At 44.0% G+C, this 17,430-nt stretch overlaps 1 protein-coding gene and 1 non-coding gene across 2 annotated transcripts; one reads left to right on the forward strand and one right to left on the reverse strand.

The window, feature by feature from the left end:
• Window positions 1-945: 945 nt before the first annotated feature.
• PDP2 (pyruvate dehydrogenase phosphatase catalytic subunit 2) lies at window positions 946-8,965 on the reverse strand. Its single transcript, XM_060185398.1, has 2 exons — window positions 8,840-8,965; window positions 946-5,369 (listed from the first exon to the last, which is right to left on the reverse strand). The coding sequence occupies exon 2, from the start codon at window positions 5,312-5,314 to the stop codon at window positions 3,716-3,718; it is 1,599 nt and encodes a 532-aa protein (XP_060041381.1). The 5' UTR covers window positions 5,315-5,369; window positions 8,840-8,965; the 3' UTR covers window positions 946-3,715.
• LOC132537158 (U6 spliceosomal RNA) lies at window positions 5,632-5,735 on the forward strand. Its single transcript, XR_009548621.1, has one exon. It is a non-coding gene; the product is annotated as a U6 spliceosomal RNA (small nuclear RNA).
• Window positions 8,966-17,430: the final 8,465 nt, after the last annotated feature.

Below are 17,430 nucleotides of genomic sequence, written 5' to 3' on the forward strand. Positions count from 1 at the left end.
AGTCTAAACTTGTTTCTCACTAGGATATGTTTGGCAGCTCAATCGAGTTATACACTTGGTAGCTCACATGACAAGTGGTTTCACCAATCTTTTCTATCCCAGCTCCAGGGCCTTTTTCTGGCAGAACTCAGTTCCAAGATATCCTAGCTTTTCCTGGGAAACTGAAGAATCCCAAAAGTAGTCAATGAAGACAGGTCATCAGAGCCTGATGGACAAGCCAAGCTGATACTGAGCATCCATTTGAAAGAATTTTTTTTCTTTTTAGAAAAATGTTTTTATTTATTTGTTATTGGGTAGAGACTAAGGGAAACTGAGCGGGTTGAGGGAGAGAGGAAAGGAGAGAGATACTTGCAGCCCTGCTTCACCACTCGTGAAGCTCTGAATGGCTTTTTAAAAAAAAATTTGGGGTATTTATTTAGAAAGAACTTGAAAGGGAAGGGGGAGATAGGGAGACACCGGCAGCACTGCTTCACCATTCATGAAGCTTTCTCCGTGCAGGCAGGGACCGGAGGCTTGAACCCAGGTCCTTGCACATTATAACATGTGAAGTGAACATCTATTTGTTCCATGCAATTAACTGTTCTCTTTAACTTGAGCTTAAGCTCTTTATATTTCACCCATGTTTGAAAAGTGTCAACTCAATTGTGTGTAACCTGCACTTTGTCCAGTGTGCATAAAACTAGAGCTCTTTTAGGCCAGGCATACTCAGGTAAAGTAGGCTTATATTAATTAGCTCTCCTCAAACTTTATATTTTTGTTACAATAAATTAGCTTTAATACTATAAAAGACATCTCAGAAACCTGTATAAGTAACTTGTCCTAGTATACTAATTTGAACTGAGAAATAATTCCATCTTCTCTATTCCCTTTGACTAATCCTCAGAAGCAGCTGAGCTGTAACATTTACATTAGACAGTCTCTAAATCATACACTATCGCCAGTTCCTTAAAGTAGGCAATTTTTTATTTATATATGCATATTTTTAACTTAGTTTATTTACTGGATAGAGACAGAAATTGAGGGAAATGAGAGATAAAGATATCTGTAGCACTACTACTTTATCACTGCAAGTGGGGACCAGAGGCTTAAACCTGGGTCCTTGCACACCGTAACATGTCCACTTGACCAAGTGTGCCACTGTCCATCCCCATGATAAGTAGGTAACTTTAAGCACCAAAGCATATTTTATTCATACCTAAAATATTAAACATCCAGTCTCATTTGTTAGTTCACAGTGAAATCTATCTAAAAGGAAAGACAAATTATTTTGGAAAAACCTGACAATTATCACCAATCCTGTCAAATCCCAGTGTCTTTATTAAGCAGTGACCCTTGTGCCTCAGGAAGGCCACTAACAGTAGAACGATTGGTTAAGAAGACAGGCATGGTTCAAGGAGGAGCTCCCTGGAGCACTGAGTTCACAGCAGCAAAAAAGCAGACAGTACACTGCCTTTTCTCTTTTCTGCACATCAAATAGAAAGCAGGAACACAGATAGGCTTCGGGAAATAGGTATTGAGTCCCTTTTCTCTCAAGTGTTCCACAACATACTGAGTCAAAGATAGTTATGACTTATGCTAGGCTTCAATATAAGATTCACAGATCACTCTGGAATTCCATGTTCCAAGACTGCCAGGGTTTAGTTAAAAGAATAAAGGGAGGAGGGATGGAAGCATAATGGTTATGAAAAGAGACTCTCATGCCTGAGACTCCAGAAATCCTAGGTTCAATCCCCAGCACCATCATAAGCCAGGACTGATCAGTGCTCTGGTAAAAAAAAAAGTGGTCCAGCAGTGATAAAGCTTTGAACTCTCAAGCATGAAGTCCTGAGTTCAATCCTCAGCAGCACATGTGCCAGAGTGATGTCTGGTTCTCTCTCCCTCCCTATATTTCTCATCAATAAATAAAATCTAAAAAAAAAACCTAATCAACTAACCTATTGAGTTGTCGGAAAAGTCATGACATGTTTTTCTATGCAAAAATGCATCCTGACTTCTCTAACAATCCAATAATAAAACTGTTACATTTGGGGTCATGCAGTGGTGCACTCAGTTGAGCACACATGCTCAAGGACCCATGTTCAAGCACCTGGTGCCCACCTTCAGGGAGGACATCTCACTCATGACCGGTAAAAAGTATATCTGCAGGTATCTCCTTTTCTCTCTCCCACTCTACCTTCCCTTCAGTTTCTCTTTCCATCAAGTAAAACACAAAACAAAACAAACAAATAAAAACTTGGCACTTCTATACTTATATTTCCATTTAGGGACATTTCTTGTTATTTACATGTCACAGCAATTCATCAAAACATGAAACTCATCCCCCTCAAAAAAAATCACATGGTTTAATTTTCAAGTAAACAGACTGTGCAGTTCACAGAAGCCATTACAGGTTTTTAATTTTCTCCCAAATCCTATAGTAATAAGGATTAATTCTCAAGGAATAGCCATGGCAATACATTCCACAATACATTCTAGAGTCAAATGGCCCATCTAGCAAGTTTCACTCCTCCCTCTCCCCGTACTCAAGATATAGATGGTCTTGGTTAGTGAGTGTTCTCTAGCCTTTCATGTTTTCACCCCTACAGACTCTGCACAAGACAGTTTAACACCTATCACAACCACCACATGCAATCACATTTTCTCCTACCCTGAAGCCATTTAAGAAAACAGTACTTTTCAGACAGTACTGCTAGCAAGGATATTCAGGTAGGGTAGATAACATCATAGTTCTGCAAAGAGATTCACGCCTAAGGCTCCAAAAGTCCTAGGTTCAATTCCCACACCACTATAAGCCAGAGCTGAGCAGTGCTCTGGTAAGAAAAAAAAAGATGTTCATCAGAGCAGAGGTAGAGTATCAGGTGGAGTAACAGAAGGAAGTCTAAGCAGTACAATCAGAAAGTCAAGTACTATGAACATAACCCCAGAGACAAAGCCCTAGAAGAAATTTTACTAGACAGGGAGAGCTAGGAATTAAGGCTTAGACAGAAGTTATCTCCTAGCATGGCTTCAAGGTTCCTGGGGTAAGACACAGTAGAAGGACTGAAAGTTGTACAGGTTTTAGCTGGTCCAGAAGCTGAGCCTGTCTCACCCTCAGCTGAAGACCAAGATAAGTTAGTGCAGGCCTGTTCGTAAGTTTGAGGATTCCATTTTAAAGTAACCTAGAAATCAGAACTAAAGTATTACAAAATGTTTCCTCAAGTACAATCACTAAGAGTTAGAATATGTATGAAAATGTCCTGTTACATGCTTTGTAAACCCAGGTCTTAATAATTTGAAAAAAAAAAAACTTCCCTTCATAGAAGTCCATGACTGTGATTTGAAAAGTACCAAATTTGCACATTTTTCAGCAAGAAAACAGAAGATTCTGAAATTCTTCACATTCCCAGAATCATGATTAAATTTATCCTTTGAAAGTTCAGGCTGTCACAGTTTAACAATAGTGTCTTTATAAAAAGACTTGGGTCACATGAACTCAAGCTAATTCTATGATTTCCTTGCTCTACTGTGTTAAAAAAAAAAAAAAAGTGACCAAACATAAAGATATGACATCACTATTGTTTTTTAAACCTAAGACTTTTTTTTCTCTCATGTTAGTCTGTTATTAAGCAAGTTACCCCTGCCTGCCCTTTCAAAAGGTTTAAGTAGCCAGTTTAAGAGTAAGAGAAGTTTTAGGAGAACACACAAGTTATAACCTTGGCAATAGCATGGAAGACTCTTAACCCCCCTTGTAATATGTTTCAATTGAATCTGAGTTGAAATACACAACAGTGATAGTAATGTCATCCCTATACATCCTAGCCAAGTCCTCAGGCAAGGTCAGCATTGTTGTCAGTCGCTCAGGATCCATCTCCCCATACTCGTTGCTCCCGATGGCATGTCTGATCAGATGTGTGGCCGCATTTTGGCCAGCAGCATGGAGTCCCTTGGCTTTCCTCTGCAAGAGCATATTCTGCATGAGTCCTAGGCTGGTAGGTCTCTGGGCCAGGTCTGGCTTGTGCCGACCTGCTTCAGCCAAGTGCTCCACTACCAGCTTTACCACATCCTCATTGTTTAGAACATCCCACAGGCCATCTGAGGCCAGCACAAGGAACTTGTCCTGGGGCCTCAGCCTGTGGTATGTGACCTCGGGCTCAGCAGTCAGGTAAGGTGGCGTATAGTAGTGTGTGGGGGTGAACTGGTAAATGTTGAGGGCCTCAGTGTCAAAACCCCTCTCCAAGACACTACGCTGCAGCTCCTTACTCCACTTGAGCTGGACATCCCCAAAGGCCCTGCAGGGCATGAGGACACCCAGCAGCCTGTTTTCCATGATGATTGTCCTCTCCTCTGACTCAGGGTGCTCCTTCTTTAGCCTTGTCAGCTCAGCCTCATTCCAGGCATTGTGGTCATGGGTGAGGGGCAAACAAGACCACATGCCACTGCCATCCTGGACACCGAGGATGGCCCGGCAGTCACCAGTGTTTGCCACGTGCAAATGAACTCCACTGACATGGGCCATGCAAGCTGTTGCCCCGGAGAAAGCAACCTGGAGTGAAAGGTTTCTTGTCATCTCATCTTCCTGTGGAGCCTGAATTTCCAGGGAGATGTCTGAATCCAGTCTCCGGAAGGAGTGCTTCAATGCTTCTTCAGTGTTCAGTCCCATTTCCATGTGCAGATCAAGCAGTTCCTGCCAGTAGACGCGAAGGTGATCATGGTGTAGTGATGTGACATCCTTGTAGATACTGTCTCCTGGGTGCTGGAGCCACTGTAGGATAGGCAGCAAGGGTTTCATGCTTTCCACTGCTCCCTCCATCTGTTCTAAAGTCTGCTGGGACATCAGTGACACTGCCATGTAGTAGAAGAGCCTCTCACTCACTGCTTGAGCACAGGCATGTCCACCATGCCCATCAAAGATGCCAAACATCAGCCCATTGGTCTGCATGCAGGACGCTACACCTTGACGGTCCTCCACTGGGGAATTAGCAGCCAGCTGATTACTCTCAAACCGCAGTACTGAATTTGGAACTCCACTGGCAAGGCCAAGAATCTTGTGAGCTGACTCACCAGCTCGAAGCACTTCATTTACCTGCTCAGGGCTGAGCTGCAAGTGGAAATCATCTTCCTCTGTTGATGTGTGTCTGTAGGCTTTCTGCACAGCAAACCCACCACATGGAGCAGTGTTTTTTGGAGTGACTGGTACTGGGGAAAAGAGCCTCCATTTCGACTTACTCCTATTTATGTTTAAGGCATACCTGGAGTATAATCGCCGGCCACCTTGCAATATGACAGTGCTGTTTCTTGCAGAATTTAAGATCCAGTAGGACACAGTACTTGACATTCTGAACTGTGCCAGCCAAATGTATTCCTTCAATAAAAGGGCCTTTTATTTTAACCTGAAAAATAGAGTTTAAAAAGTTTCAAGGGGGTGGGGGGTAGATAGCATGTTTATATACAGAGACTCATCCATGCCTGAGGCTCCAAAGTCCCAGGTTCAATCCCCTGCACCACCATAAACCAGAACTGATCAGTGCTCTGGTTAAAAAAAAAAAAGGAATAGCTAGCATAATGTTTATGCAAAGAGACTCTCATGCATGCCTGAGGCTTCAAAATCCCAGATTAAAAAAAAAAAAAAGACGATCAGAAATAGTAATAGATGTGCTTGCTTCAGCAGCACATATACTAAAATTGGAACGATACAGAGATTAGCATGGCCCCTGCGCAAGGATGACACGCAAATTCGTGAAGCGTTCCATATTTTTTGGAGGGTAGGTAGCATAGTGGTTATGCAAACAGACTCTCATGCCTGAGGCTCCAAAGTCCCAGGTTCAATCCCCCATACCACCAGAGCTGAACAGTGCTCTGGTTAAAAAAATAAAATAAATTAAAAAAAAAAAGTAATAGATGTAGGTGTGTCTTAGAAAGGAAGAGAAGGCAGAACTAAAGGAAAAAAAGGCAAAATATAAAAACATAAATAGTTATAGAAATAACAGTCACGGGCTGGACAGCAGGTTAAGTGCACATGGCGTGAAATGCAAGGACCAAGGTAAGAATCCCTGTTCCAGGTCCCCGCTCCCCACCTGCAGGGGGGTCTCTTCACAAGCAGTGAAGCAAGTCTGCAGTCTTTCTCTCCCCCCTGTCTTCCCCTCATCTCTCCATTTCTGTCCTATCCAACAACGACATAATCAATAACAACAATAACTACAACAATAGTAAAAAAACAAGGACAACAAAAAAGTAAAATAAATAAATAAGGGGTCAGGCAGTGGCACAGCGGGTTAAGCGCACATGGCGTGAAGCTCAAGGACTGGCCTTAGGATCCTGGTTCGAGCCCCTGGCTCCCCACCTGCAGGGGGGGTCACTTCACAGGTGGTGAAGCATGTCTTCACGTGCCTATCTTTCTCTCCCCCCTGTTTTCTATTTCTGTCTATCCAACGACATCAATAACAATAATAATAACCACAACAAGGGCAACAAAAAAAAGGGGGGGAAATAGCCTCCAGGAGCAATGGATTGGTAGTGCAGGCACCAAGCGCCAACAATAACCCTGGAGGCAATAAATAAATAAATAAATAATTCAAGAGGCAGGCAGTGACACACCTGTTTGCACTGCATATTACAGTGTGTGGGCCCTGGGATTCACGCCTGCAGGAAGGAAGCTTCACAAGAAGTGAAACAGTACAGCAGGTTATGTCTCACCTCTCCCTATCCCCTTTCCTCTCAATTTCTGTCTGTATCCAAAATAAGTTAATTAACAAAGAAACAAAACATTCAATACATTTAATTTAACTTAGAATTTTCATATATAATTTATTAAAAGTACTGACTTCTGGGTCAGAGAGATAGCATAATGGTTATGCAAACAGACTAATGCCTGAGGCTCAAAGGTCCCAGGTTCGATCCCCCACACCACCGTAAGCCAGAGCTGCAGTGCTCTCTGGTTAAAAAATAAATGTGGTCCAGTGGATAAAGCATTGGACTCTCAAGCATGAGGTCCAGAGTTAGATCCCCAGCTGCACATGTACCAGAGTGATGTCTGGTTCTTTCTCTCTCTCTTCCTATCCCTCTCATTGATAAAATATTTAAATAATAATATATTGACTTCCAAATCATTTAAATTGCTACTATCCTGAAGCTAAAATATTTAACACCCAATAGAGCTCTCTAGGTACAGGACGAGCTACCTAGGTACAGGCAGCCATCTTTAGTTGTCTAAGCTCCAGCTATCTATTGGTGGGAAGGGAATGCTAATCTTGTGAGGTTTTAATGAAATATCAAGTAGTCTAGGAGGTGGCACAGTGGATAAAGCATTCCGACTCACAAGCATGAGGTCCTGAGTTCAATCCCCAGCAGCACATGTACCAGAGTGATGTCTGGTTCTTTCTCCTCCTTTCTCATTAACAAATATTTTGAACAATTCACAATCTATAATACTTAAGTATAATTTGCCATTGGGAATTTCTGAGGTAATTTCCACTAGTTCCCTGTTTATAAAATATCAAACTGTAGTGCCTTATCTTTTCCCTATTTATTTCCCAAAAGAGGCATCAGTAGGTTAAAGGGTGTGTAGACTCACTGACAAACTGATTTCTAAAAGGTTCACATCTGTGGTCTGGGAGGTGGCGCAGTGACTAAGGCACTGGACTCTCAAGCATGAAGTCCTGAGTTCAGTCCCTGGCAGCATATGTACCAGAATGATGTCTGGTTCTTTCTCTCTCTCCTATCTTTCTCATTAATAAATAAATAAAATCTTTTTAAAAAAAAAAAAGGGTTCGCATCTGCCTCCACGAGGGTATGAAGGAAACAGTTTCTTAGCACCTTCAAAAGTCTCTGGTGGGGGCAGAGAGTAGACAGCATAATGGTTATGCAAACAGACTCTCATGCCTGAGGCTCCAAAGTCCTAGGTTCAGTCCCTCGCACCACCATAAGCCAGAGCTGAACAGTGCTCTGGTTAAAAAAAAAAAGTCTCTGGTGGCATTTTTCCTCATGCAAAAAAAAAAAGTGCTGCTCTACTTTCGATTTCTCTTTTTGAAAGACCACAGAGGAGAGGTTCCCATGTGTAAAAAAGTCTCTGGTGGAATTTTTCCTCATGCAAAAAAAAAAAAAAAAATGCTGCTCTACTTTCTATTTCTGTTTTTGAGGGACCACAGAGGAGAGGTTCCCATGTGTTTTCAGTATTTCTTTATAAACCCTGCCTTTCCCATTTGTCCCTCTGGGTATCAAAAGCTCCCAGAATTGAAGACTTCCCCTCTAGCCCACAGCCCAGGTCCACCCCGCTGAACCTGGGCTAAGAGGGTCGGTCTGAGCGGCCCAAGGGTGCCGGCTCCTCCCCATCCCATCCCCCAGGCCATGCAGAAAAGCCAGGCAGCGGTGCCCCACGCCAAGAGCTCCCGCTACTGCCCGGACCACACCGATTCCAAGTTCAAGTCTGACACACATGAGAAACTATGAGAGCGCAGCCCGCAGAGTCCCTCAAAAACCGGTGCAACCCAGTCCAGCTGAGAGATCCCTAGCAAGCCCTTTGAGTGTCTCTTAAGTTACAGCTTCCCAGCCAGTAAAAGGATGCAATTCAACTGGGATGCCAGGCTGCAGGGGTGCTCAGAGCATTAAAGAGGGTCGTGCCGGCGCCCCGGGTGCAGCAGAGCCTCGATCCCCGGCAGCGAGTACGCGAGCCCACGTGGCGCTTGCGCGCGTGGGGTGACCGTGGCTGCGGGCCCGCCCCCTCACCTCACCTCCTGTCTCCACCCCATCACCTGAGCCCACGCGGGCAGTCAGAGGAAAGCCCATTTGGTGCGGCCCCGAGAGGTGAGAGGTGTCCACATGTCGTACTCGCCTCCCTCCTTCCCTAGAAACCTCGCCCTTTTACCTATGAACAAGGCTGTCTCCGGGTCCGTCCCGTCAGTGCCGCGCCTGCGCAAACCGCAGCCCCCGCTGCCGAAGGAGTCTGGGGTCCCTGAAGCAACCACCTTATGTTGAGGCTGTTTAAGAAGGAAGCATCCTCCACTCAGCCCTTATTGGTTCATCTGCGGAGGCGGACCCTTGACGGACGGCGTAATTGTCCAATAGCAGAGGGAGAGAATGAGGGGCAGAGTCCGAGGGGCCAAATCCGCTTCCACCACACCCACCCAGTCTACCACCGTGGCTCGAGGTTTTAGGAGGTTGAGTGCGGGCCTTTAGAGACCTGGAAGTCACGTGTCTGAGTACCCCCACCACGTGACCCCGTGCTAAGCAACACTCCCCAAATCCTGCAGCCTCTCCAGTTCCTAAAATTGTCAGCAGGCCACCTCGGCCTCTCCTCCAGTCCAGATCCCTTTCCCTGGCACTAAGTACACTTCTAACAACTTACCCCAAGCTCTTCTACCTGGCAAGCTTGCTCTTCCTTTCCTTCTCTAACCCAATAATGGCCCCACCTTCTACCCAGAGACACAAATCAAAAGCTCTTTTAAAAGAGCCCTCTAGATCCCCCCCAGCTCCACCCACACTATATTATCTAATTTCATCAGTCTAATCTAAATATCATTCCTGAGCCTAACGTTTGCCTCAAGCTCCTCCTACCTCCTGTTCCCCAGTTGTGTCTGCTCTCTCCACCTCTAATTTTTACTTGGCTCCATCAAGCCCACCTTCTAAAGCCCAGCTTCTACTGAACAGCCAGCAGTGAGCATTTTAAAACCCAAATTCCTGGGAGAGGGTAGATATGCAAAGAGACGCTCATATCTCATGAGGCTTCAAAGTGCCGAGTTCAACTCCCCGCACCACCATAAACCAGGGCTAAGCAGTGCTCTGGTAAAGAAAAAAATAAAGACTTCACTGATTCCCCACGGACCATTGGACTTTGAACTGACAATTACTTTAACTTAGCCATGGAGACAGCAAATTGTTAATGGCTGGTAGGTTTGAGTCTGAAAGAGCCCTTTCAATATCTAAGAGAATGTGGACACCAGATGCTCCCTTCCATCATCTTCCATTGAGGGGTTCCTGCATATTGCCTTTTTCCTTATAAACTGCCTTTTTTTTTTTCCACCGGAGCACTACTCAGATCTGGCTTATGGTGGTGCGGGGGATTGAACCTGGGACTCTGGAGCCTCAGGCATGACAGTCTGTTTGCATAACCATTATGCTATCTACCCGCGCCTATAAACTGCCTTAACAGACTTCTGTTATTAGCTAGAAAGTCTTGTCCTGAAGGCAGAAAAAAAAAATAAGACAGGATTGGAAAAGACCATTTAAGAGTTCTAAGAATGGGTGGGGGTAGATAGCATAATGGTTATGCTGAGAGACTCTCATTCCTCCAGAGTGCCAGGTTCAATGCCAGGCACAACCATAAACTAGAGCTGAGTGGTCCGGGAAGTGGCGCAGTGGAGAAAGCATCAGACTCTCAAGTGTGAGGTCCTGAGTTCAATCCCAGGCAGCACATGTACCAGAGTGATGTCTGGTTCTTTCTCTCTCTCCTATAATTTCTCATGAATAAATAAATAAAATCTTAAAAAAAAAAAAACAACTAGAGCTGAGCAGTGCTCTGGTGAGAGAGAGAGAAAAAATTAATCCAAAAGAAGGGGGCAGGCGGTGGCACAACTGGTTAAGTGTACACATTGCAGTGTGCAAAGTTGCAGGTTCAAGCCCCTGGTCCCCACCTGCAGGAGGGAAAGCTTCACCAGTGGTGAAGCAGAGCTGTAGGTGTCTCTCTGTCTCTATCCCTCTCTGTCTTCCCTCCCTACTCAATTCCTGCTGTCTCTGTCCAATAATAAACAAATAAAAACATTAAATAGTAACTTTTAAAAAATATTTTATTTATTTTATTTTTGAGAGTGATGCAGAGGGAGAAACACCAGAGCACTGCTCAGCTCTGGCTTATGGAGGTGCAGGGGATTGAACCTAGGACTTTGGAGCCTCAGGCATGAGAGAGAGTATGTCTACATAACCATTATGTTATCTCCCCTGCCCATTAAATAGTAATTTAAAAGAAAGAGAGAGTTCTAAGAATGTGGTCTTCCAGAAGGGGAAGCACACTGGCTTACCTGGGGAGCCTGGCCAGCCCATCTGGAACCAAGGTCACACCTGCCATAAAACTGCTCTTGTCAGACTTGTCCTTGGTGTATTTCTATTGCCAGTTACCTTTAGCCTTTTCCGGAAGTTCTACCAGTAAGTCAGAATTTGCATTATTAGATATTGAAAGGACTCTTTCAGGATGAATATGGGTTGATCTCACTCTCAGGTAGTTGAAAAACAAGATCAGAAGGAAAAAAAAAAAACACAAGTAGAACCTGAAATGGAATTGGCGTATCGCACCAAAGTAAAAGACTCTGGGGTGGGGGTGGGTGGGTGAGGAGAATACAGGTCCAAGAAGGATGACAGAGAACCTAGTGGGGGTTGTATTGTTATATGGGAAACTGGGGAATGTTATGCATGTACAAACTATTGTATTTACTGTTGAATTTAAAACATTAATTCCCTAATAAAGAAAAAAATTACAAAAAAAAAAAGATAGGAGAGAAAGAACCAGAAGGAAAAAAAAAAAAAAAGGACTCTTTCAGACCCAAACTGAGAAATTACTTTAAATAAATGGATGCAATTTGGAAGGAGGATAGCAATATTACATTTGGAGCTTCAGAGGGTCATCCTTCAGGACAAAAGCAATGCAACTTAATCACCTAATCTTCAGGTGTTAATCAGTGCCTCCAGTTTGTCAAGCCAAAGGTCAGCTACTAGAGACACACAGATGGCTGCCTCCCCACACCCCATACACTTTTTTAAAATTACTTATTTATTTATTGGATAGAGACTGTCAGAAATCGAGAGGGAAGGGAGGGATAGAGAGGGTGAGAGACAGAGAGACACACCTGCAGCACTGCTTCACCACTTGTGAAGCTTTTCCCCTGCAGGTGAGGACTGGGGGCTTGAAACTGGGTCCTTGCAATATGTGCACTTAATCAGGTGCACCACCACCCGGCCCCAACAAACTCTTTTTTTTTTTTTTTTTTACCAGAGCACTGTTCAGTTCTGACGTATGGTGGTGTGGGGGATTAAACCTGTGACTTGACGGAGCCTCAGGCGTGAGAGTCAGTTTGCATAGCCATTATGGTATCTACCCCACCCCACATCCCATACAATTTTCAGAAACAAATTACATCACTCCACTAAACCTAAAACCACAGAGTTCCTCCAAGTTACCACACACTGCCACTTCAAAAGTAAAGATGTATCCTTGGGGATTTTGTGTGCAATGGTACTTTTGTTTTAACTGCTAAAACCAACTCAAATCAACCTACATGATACACCAGTCTGAAAACCCCATCTGGTCTCCCAAGGCTTCCTTGCCTTAAAGCCTTGTAAGAAAAGCATTTAATTAAGGAAAAGGACTTATTCTCCTCTGAGAAAGAGGAAGCAGCAGCTCAGTGGCCACTTTATTAAAACATGTGAAACTCTACCTTCTCCAAATCTAAGGAAGGGAAATTAAAACAGTATATTGTTTTATGTCGCTCAACTTGACAGACACTAAAACATGGTTAATACAAATGTTAATGATGTCATTGTAGGACGGAAGGTAGATAGCATAATAGTTATGTAAACAGACTCCTATGGTTTTGTCAGTGTTTCCTTTTTATAAATATTTTTTTTAATGAGGACATTTTGATAACAGCAAAGGTATATATAGTTTTTTTTAATTACCAGAGCACTGTTCAGTTCTGGTTTATGGTGATGTAGGGGATTGAACCTGGGATTTTGGAGCCTCAGACAAGAGAATCTCTTTGCATTACCATTATGCTATCTACTCCTGCCCTATAATTTTTTTTCTCTTCTCTTCTTTCCCTTTCCCTTTAGGCATGTCTTTGCAGCAGCTAACAATGCTATCACTGGGACATAAAATTATAGGAAATTTTATTCTTTACTTATCTTTTTTTTAATTTTTATTTATAAAATGGAATTATTGACAAGACCATAGGATACAAGGGATACAATTCCACACAATTCCCACCACCAGATCTCAGAATCCAATCTCGTCTCTTGATAGCTTTCCTATTCTTTATCTCTCTGGGAGTATGGAACCAGGATCATCATGGGGTGCAGAAGGTGGGAGATCTGGCTTCTGTAATTGCTTCACTGCTGAACATGGGCACTGACAGGTCGATTCATACTCTCTGCCTGTCTCTCTCTGCCGGGCTAGTGTGGGGTGCCTCTTCCCGGGTGTGTACTCTCTGTGTTGGAGAGAACGTGACCAGAGCCAGACTGGGCTGCTACTCACTCAGTGAAGCAAGGGAGATGACTCAGGAACAGACTCGTGGTGGCAAGACAATTAATTCTTTATTGATCAGAGATCCCAGGCTGTTAAAGGTCGGACCCAGAAGTGGCAAATCAGAAACAGAAATCACAAAAAAGAAAAGAAAAGAAACAGAAATCACTAGGAAAGGGGCAGAGAAAGATAAAAGGGAGCTGGAAAGGTAGGGACTTCCTTAGCAATTGTTGTGAGGGTTTTAACTGGTGGGATTAATAATACCCTGGAGGCAGGGAGGGTCTTGAGGGTAGAAAGAAGATAGATCAAAGGAATGGAATGGGTAGGGATCTTTCAGGCAAAACAATTATTATGTAGATAATATGTCTGATAAGACAAGAGGATGGATGCCTCCTCAACTCAAGCCCTGCAAAGCTCAACCACATCCTCACAATTTCCGGACATCTTTTTCCCTAATGGGGCAGAGCTCTGGGGAATCAGGGATCCAGGACATGTTGGTGGGGTCATCTGCCCAGGAAAGTCAGGTTGGCATCATGGTAGCATCTGGAACCTGGTGGCTGAAAAAAAGTTAACATGTAAAGTCAAACAAATTATTGACTAATCATGAACCTAAAGACAAGAATATTGTAGATGAAGATTTGGAGTCTATTTTAGGTATATTCCAAGGGAGCCCATGACCCTACTAGTTTTGCCCTGAACCTGAAATCTAATATGCAGATGACCTAAGTTATTGTCTGGGGAGATAGTGTCATAGTTAGAAAAAGGACTAGAAAGCTGGATTGTTGGGGTCTGCTTGGTCCCGATCTAGGCCCAGCAGACATTCTGTAAGCCTGGCTCGAGTTTCGCTGATGGTCACTAACTTCCTCAGAGTGACACAGCATTTCTTGTAGGCCGTACCTAAATTCACCTCTGCCCTCCAGCTGATGATGCGTTAAGAGCATAGGCCCCACTGATGGTGACGCCACCTCACACCACCTCTAATGTCATCTCACCCTACCTTTCCATCCCTACCTCTACCCCCTGCCTATAAAAAATGGTCTTTTTCTCAATAAAGCGAGTCACTGCCTTGACAGAACTCCCGACTTGGTGTGGTGTCTTTTTTCAAGTCGTCGACACTCTCCCTCCCGCTCAGCCCCAGAAGGGGTGTCCGGCTGGTCCAGATCTCCCCTCCTCGCGACTACCTGTCGGGGAGAACCCCGACACTGGATCAGGGAAGAGAGTAACTCCCAAATATGGGAAAAGTATATAAATATTGTTAACTGTAAACCCCATCAATTTGATCTGGGTCCCATAGTCAGCACAGGAGCCTGTGTAACCTCTGCATCCCTGTAGGTCTGAGCTGGCATTCTGTGGTCACGGTTAGGAACATTCCAGGCTGCACTAATTTTAGGATCCATTATCCACGGGTGATAAGTAGAGTATGCTGTCCAACTTTCCTTCAGAGAATGGAACATTCCTTACTATTGTTGATCCACATTGAAGGTCAGGTCCTACAGGGGCCCACAAAGGGGTCCATGATGTTGTTCCTGATGGAGATGACCAGTGACAGTGGTGAGAGGGATGTTAAAGGTCTAGGCCCATCATGTCTATATGGGAATCCCAGAACTCCTTCACTAGGGTCCCATCACTAGGTCCCAGGTGATGGGGTGGCCTGGTATTGACTACAGAGTCATCATTAAAGTATGCAGGTCTCTTGCCTAATGTATTCCGGTCTATTGCCTCTCTCTCTCTCTCTTTTAATATTTTTATTTATTTTATTTTATAGAAAGACAAGGGTAGGTAGATAGCATAAGGGTTATGCAAACAGACTGCCTGAAGCTACAAGGTCCCAGGTTCAATCCCCCTCTGGTAAAAGGAGAGAGGGAGAAAGAGAAAGAGAGAAAGAAAAGACAGAAACATCAGAGCACTGCTCAACTCTGGTTTATGGTGGTCCTGGGGACTGAACCTGGGAGCTTGGAGCCTCAGACATAAAATTCTTTTGCATAACCATTATGCTGTTTCCCCAGCCCACATTCTTTACATATTTATTATATTATTGCCCCAGGGTTATCATTGACTCTATGAATCCACTGCTCCCAGCAGCCTTTTTCACCCCCATTTTATTGGATAAGATAGAGAGAAATTGAGAGGGGAGGAAAGTAGAGAGGGAGAGAGAATGACAGACACCTGCAGACCTGCATCCCTTCCCCCTCCCCCACATGTGGGGAGTGGGAGTTAGAACCTGGGTACTTGTGCATGGTAATACGTGCACTTAACTGGGTATGTCACCACTGAGCACCCCCATATATATATTTACTTACTTTTATTTTTTAAATATGCAGCATGTATTTAATAATCAAGGGGGAAAAAACAGTATTGTCACTCTTGCACTCACACAAGAATGGCAGGGAAGAATGCAAGAAGAACAGAGCCTAGAAAGGGAGGTAGGTGAGGAAAGGGCAGGGCCTACCCTGGGAATGAAGTGGAGTGTTTGGGAAAAGGTGGTTTTGGGGGAAGCTGGAAGAAAGTGGTGACCTAGGCCTGCAAGTCAGGGAAGGCTTCACTGATAAGAATGACTTTGATAACTTTGGAGAGAGATGTGAACAAAGTCAGGGAGTCAGCCTGGTGATATCTGAGAGAGAGCATTCTGGGAAAGAAATAGCAGGAGCAAAGGTCCTGGCCTTGTGGCCTGAGGGAAGGGCTTGGTTTATATGGCCAGAGCTGTCTGCTCCATCCCCAACCCTTGGATCAGGGCTGAGAAGAACTTGAGAAATCCTTTTTTTTTTTTTAATGTTTATTTATTTCCTTTTTGTTGCCCTTGTTGTTGTTATTGTTATTGATGTCTTCATTGTTAGAACAGAAAGAAATGGAGAGGGGAAGGCTGAGAGGGGGAGAGAAAGATAGACAACTGCAGACTTGCTTTATTGCTTGTGAAGCGACTCCCGTGCAGGTGGGGAGCCGGGGGCTCAAACCGGGGACCCTAAACCAGTCCTTGCGCTTTGTGCCACGTGCACTTAATCCACTGCGCTACTGCCTGACTCCTGAGAAACCCTCTTATCCAAATGACTTAGTCAAGGCACTGGAGAATCAAATTGCTCAGTAAAGGAATCCATTCACTTTTTTATTTTCCTTGTTTGTGGTGTTGGAAATTGAACCTGAGAGCCTTAAGCAATAAAGTCTTTTGCATAGCCATTTTGCTATCTCACTAACCCCCTGCCCCAATCCATCTTTATTGCAGCTATCCTAAACATTTCAACACAAGCCTACTCTTTGCTAGATAGTCTATTTACATCTGGCAGAGACTGGACTATATACTTTATGAAACACTAATTAGACCCATTCATTGAAGAGCTAAATTAATTCAGCTGACACAAATTAACTTCTCCAGGTTTCCCAGCATCCTACTTTAAGTTTGTGGTTGAGCTGAGGCTGGGATCTGCTCTCTGGACCCACAAATCAAGATACTCTGCTGGAAGATGGTGTTGTTATTGTTTTTATCAGAGCACTGCTCAACTCTGGTTTGTGGTGGTGTTTTGCACTGAAGCTGGGACATTTGGTGCTGCCGGGCATGAAGTTTATTTACATAAGCATTAGGCTATCTCCCCAGCCTTCCAGAAAACTTCTTATCCATAGTAAGAGCCTGATAATCTAATTTGGGTTTCTCTGAAGACATACAGAAGGCTCATTACACTCTACCTGGGGAGACAGCAACCTTCTCACCATATATATGTGTGTGTGTGTGTGTGTGTGTGTGTGTGTGTGTGTGTGTGTGTGTGTATATTACCAGAGCACTTCTCAGCCCTGGCTTATGGTGGTGCAGGGGATTGAACCTGTGACTTTGGAGCCTCAGGCATGAGAGTCTGTTTGCATAACCATTATGCTATCTACCCCTGCCCACCATACTGTGTTTTGATTTATCCATCTCTAGGTTCTAGGGAGTCGAACAGTAACGCAGCAGGTTAAGCGCACGTGGCGCAAAGCACAAGGACCAGCATAAGGATCCCGGTTCGAGCCCGGGCTCCCCACCTGCAGGGGAGTCGCTTCACAAGCGGTGAAGTAGGTTTGCAGATGTCTATCTTTCTCTCCCCCCTCTGCCTTCCCATCCTCTCTCCATTTCTCTCTGTCTTATCCAACAACGACAGCATCAATAACAATAATAACTATAACAATAAAACAACAAGGACAACAAAAGGGAATAAATAAATGAATAAATATTTTAAAACACTAAAAAAAAAAAAGACCAGGGGGCT

This window comes from Erinaceus europaeus, chromosome 2 (assembly GCF_950295315.1).
Source record: "Erinaceus europaeus chromosome 2, mEriEur2.1, whole genome shotgun sequence".
Taxonomy (NCBI): domain Eukaryota; kingdom Metazoa; phylum Chordata; class Mammalia; order Eulipotyphla; family Erinaceidae; genus Erinaceus; species Erinaceus europaeus.

Bases quoted from the DNA above. Each gene is read 5' to 3' on its own strand.
- PDP2 (XM_060185398.1), bottom strand. From the start codon at position 5,314: ATGTCAAGTACTGTGTCCTACTGGATCTTAAATTCTGCAAGAAACAGC.